Source organism: Phaethon lepturus, unplaced genomic scaffold, assembly GCF_000687285.1.
Source record: "Phaethon lepturus isolate BGI_N335 unplaced genomic scaffold, ASM68728v1 scaffold21343, whole genome shotgun sequence".
Taxonomy (NCBI): Eukaryota; Metazoa; Chordata; class Aves; order Phaethontiformes; family Phaethontidae; genus Phaethon; species Phaethon lepturus.
The window spans coordinates 36904-41420 of NW_010530036.1; the positions used below are offsets into that span (position 1 = coordinate 36904).

General features: G+C 38.5%; 1 protein-coding gene across 1 annotated transcript; it reads left to right on the forward strand.

Annotated features, from left to right (window-relative positions):
• Nucleotides 1-800: 800 nt before the first annotated feature.
• LOC104618529 (glycophorin-C-like) lies at nt 801-3979 on the forward strand (the record flags this gene model as incomplete). The annotated part of the gene is made up of 2 exons (XM_010284154.1): nt 801-851; nt 3272-3979. Coding segments are annotated over 2 exons (248 nt in total), but the record flags the coding sequence as incomplete, so codon positions are not given.
• Between the last annotated feature and the right edge of the window lie 538 nt (nt 3980-4517).

A 4517-nucleotide genomic window follows, 5' to 3' on the forward strand; every position in this document is an offset into this window, starting at 1 on the left:
TTGGGATATTCTTAGTAAGTGCTATAATTAAGATCAAAATGTAATTCAAATTCTAACTGCTCTTTCAGCAACTTACAACTTTTCAGACCAATTTCTTACTTCTTAAAAAGACATGGTCAGTTATTTCTCTTTTGCATTTAAATTGCAAAGTTATCTTTTTTTATAAATTATAATCCACTAAAGAATGTAATTTGATTTATCAGCGCCGAATTCAGACTTACTCTAAGTGGGGACTGTGTTTTATATCCCACACACACATAACAAGTTTGCCTTGTTTCCAAATGTAGGTTTAAAAAAACCCAAATGCTAAGATTAAAAACAGGATATTGCAGATAAATAAATACTAATTGAAATTAATAGAGCCAGATTAATTTCCATCAATTCAAGATCCAGACCATACTCTGAAGAGCCATAAATGGGAAAATAAATAGGCACCAACATTTTTTCCCCAAAACTACCTTTCTGAGAGTAATCACAGTACCTAAACGCTCTTAATTTAATCATTCACTGGAGGATGTTACAGGTAAGTGCTCATAATAAACAGTAGGTGTTTCCCTGAGGGCCATGATAGTTTGCATAATGTGCTAGCTATTTATTTTCCGGTGTTATGGTGACAGAAAACTGTTACAGTACAGCTAACTCTAATGAGAAGTTTCATAAATGTCTTTTGCTAACAAGAGATCTTGTTTAAGTTCTGAGTTTCATAGGTTGAAAGAATACAGTACCCCCAGTACAGTCACTGCTGCTACATATTATCCAATTTCTTTAATTAACTTTTCTATGTTCTAATCTATTTATAGACGGAGACATCGAGGGCCCCACAGCTGGAGCAGATGTGGCTGTTATTGGAGGTAAGTAGCAGACCGTACTAAGCAGCACCATTAGAATTAAAACAGCAGGTTGGTTGATTTCTTGCATTTTGCAAAACCCCGACTTTGCTCACAAGACAACGGGTGTGGCACGATTAGAGTTAATTAGGCCGGCGGGAAGCCTGCTCCCAGAGGAGCTGTTGGCAAGATAACGAGGTGAGATCATGAGCATAAACCATGTAGAGAGCAGTACCATCCCCATCCATTCTTCATTTTAGGACAAAATACCTAACAGTCCAGCGGCAAAGTCAACCTCTGATATTCTTCATTATTCACTGGGCCAACATCATCATTTAATAGAGGACTGGTGGAGCATCTTTGATATGAGACATGCTAGCTCGTACCAGATGATCCTTTATTTTTACAGAATATACCCCAGTGCATTTCCTGGTGTTCTGTTAAAGCCCTCACATGCATTTAAAGTAAATACAGTTGTCAGAATAAATGAACAAAGCTATGTACATGCAGAGAACCTTTCTTTTTATTTTTATTGTGTTTGTTCATTTCCATGCTAACGCACTAATTTCAGTCATTCACAAGGGGGGTATACCAATCATTAGTGCAAATTGGTGAGGTTCTGCTATATTTCCCTTGGGTCCCATCTCCTGTAACTTTAATTTCAGCTTTCTATGAACAAGTAGCAGGTAAATTGATTTGTACTTGGTCCCTTAGGCTTATTAATACTATGCTATGTCCAAAGCCTATTAAAGCCTCTTTTGTCAAGGGATACCAGTGAGGTCCTAAAACTTTATGAAGCCCCCACTGCAACTGTATTATTGTAAACCTAAAGTTCTTTGTATAAGCAATTTCATTTCTGCTAGCAATAACTTCACTTTTCAGAACCAGGCACCATAAAATCTATGGGATAAAATTGCAGGCATATTTTTTGAGATGGAATTATCACTTTTATTTACCCGGCTAATATTCTGTCCATCCCCCTGTTTTTATGCCAGCAGGGTATCCCCAGACAGTTTACTCATGCTAATAAATCTAAAGCTTTGGAGATACCCACTCCTTCCACATATCTTGAACAGAGGGGACAGAAAAGAGACACTGTCTACATCCCCCTCATTGTCTCTGCAGAATAGTAGGCATTTCCAGGGAGTGATTCATCTGACCAAACCTAGGAATTAAGTTCTAGAAGAGGAATCACCACACACACCGTCCATTGAAGGTAGAGGAAGTCCAAGGGGAGTAACTCAGATGGAGCCTCCTCAACTGTAGATGCCTACAGTGAGTCAGATGAATTCCTACCTATTGCATCTTCATAGTGGCTTCATACTTCCCATATGAATTTTCCTAGGAATGTCCTGTTCTGGTGCTTTTTATTGTGTGTTTGGTTTACTCCTGGAGTCATGTGAATATAGAATCAGCTCAGTATCATGTGCTTGTACAGAATCACAGCTAAAGATATATTTTATAAGTACATATTAGTTATATCTAGAAAGTAGTAAAAAAAATAAAAACCACACAATGTGAATAAACTTCAAAATACTTCGTTTATTTTCAGGATTCTTACGTGAATAATTTCATCTGGAGGGAGGGGGATACAGCCTGTAATTTTTTAATGATGGACTTGTCAGGGGTCCCTTTCTTTTATGGACTTCTACCTTTCATGTCAGAAAAGAAAAAAAAAGAAAGGGCTCTGTGAAGCAAGGACACACTGTTCTCTACACAGCCACCCCTGGAATTTGAATTTACTTTCCTTCACTAGGAGTGCTTCCATTCACCGTTTAGTCCTATGCACCTTTGGGTTACCTGTGGAAATTTTTGCCCAGTCAACACCTTGCTGGTAAATTAGCCTTAGTATGAGAGACAGGAAAGATCTCCCCAGAATCCCTCCCTCCTCGCAGGTGTCATTTCCACATTCATTACAATCAGACTTTCTTAATCAGAGCACAGCATGAAACGGCAGCTTGCAGATACGGAGCAGTACTGCAGCTGCATGGCTCCTGCTAGTTGTTGAACGTCTCCTAATACTCAGTACCCCACACTCCTGAAACTGGGTATGAAAGTCCACTTACGGAGGCAGGGTCGGGTTGCCTGCAAACTCCCCTGGGTACATGTTACCAGAAGGTTGAAAGAAACCTATTGGTTTTCCTTTATGTTCTCTTATTTCTCCTCATTTTGTAATGAACTTTTAGCTCCAATGAATTCAACCAAATCAAGCCATTGATTTGAAAGAACGCTAGTGAGACTTTGACCTGCGTTCCTGCAGTATCTATATCCCATCTTATGTTTTGCAGTGTCAGACTCTCTTCTGACCCCGGCTGCTGCAAATTACAAACATCTTATGATACATGGACTTTTCCCTATCAAGTAATTCAAGTTGTGATGCCTGACTGTGAGATACTGCTGTATTTTATTACTGACAATACATTTAACTGGTCTATTCCCTCTAGGTGTGATTGCTGCAGTGGTATTTGTCCTCATTTGCCTGCTGGTGGTGATGGTCCGGTACATGTACAGGCATAAGGGCACTTACCACACCAACGAGGCAAAAGGAACTGAGTTTGCCGAAAGCGCAGATGCCGCTTTGAAAAACGACCCCGCTCTCCAGGAAGCAGTGGATGAGAGCAAAAAGGAATATTTCATCTGAGAGGCAAGGATTTCCATGGAGACTTCCCCAAGGGAATCAATCAGAAATGCTACATCAACAGAAGTGCTAAGAGATGCATAATATGAGGATACAGCAAGCATCCTAATTCAAAAGTATCTCTTTACTGTTTTTGTCACTGGGTTGTTTCTTTTCCTCTACTGGTGGAGGATTAAATGCCAGATACTTGCCTGTTGATTTTATTAGCAACACAGCTGGTCACAGTTTAATCAATATCAGATAAGAAGAAACAAAATCTCAGTATGTGATACACCAAAACCAGATAAAGACAGCAAATGTCAAGCCTTGACATTTGGTGAAAATAGCAGATGCCAATGGAAAACATCCTCTTAGAGTTAATGATACATCCTATGCTGATATGATACAGAACTACCTGAAATTGAATTTCAAGTGGTCACAGAACAAATATTAAACTAGATAAAGCTGATGTAGCTGGAACAAAAATAGCTTTGTAGCCCAAATACCTCCCCACTCCCCTTAAATGTGCAATTTTGCTGGCACAGGGGAGTTTGTTTTGTTTGTTTGGGGATTTAGATTGGGATTTTTTTTTTTTTATTTTACGTATATATAAAAGTCAAAGACACTTGAAAGAAATAAAACTGTTGAAAAACATGGAAAATGTAAGAATGAAGGATTTATTTCTAACTTGCTCTCCATGGCAGCTTGAGTACTCTAAAATGTTGGATGTTACAATGTAGTATATAATAGTCAGTAGACTTACAAATATGATTCCAATTAGTTGGTAGGTTCCCTGCATGCATGCATAAATAGATAAGATATTAAAAGGTAAAACATCTTGGTTTGAGCAGGCCTTTTGAAATAATGGAGCTCAGCTAGATTTTTTCATGTAAGATATTTTTGCCTGAGTATTTATTTATTTATTTTGCTTTGGAAAATTCTCTTGAACACCCGCCAGCAGGTTTTTGGATTTTTGCAGGGAGTAGAAATCAGTTCTGGTGCAGATGCTGATAAATCTTTTACAAATGCAACCATAAGACCGCCACTATAAAGAAGCTTGTTCATCTGCATCC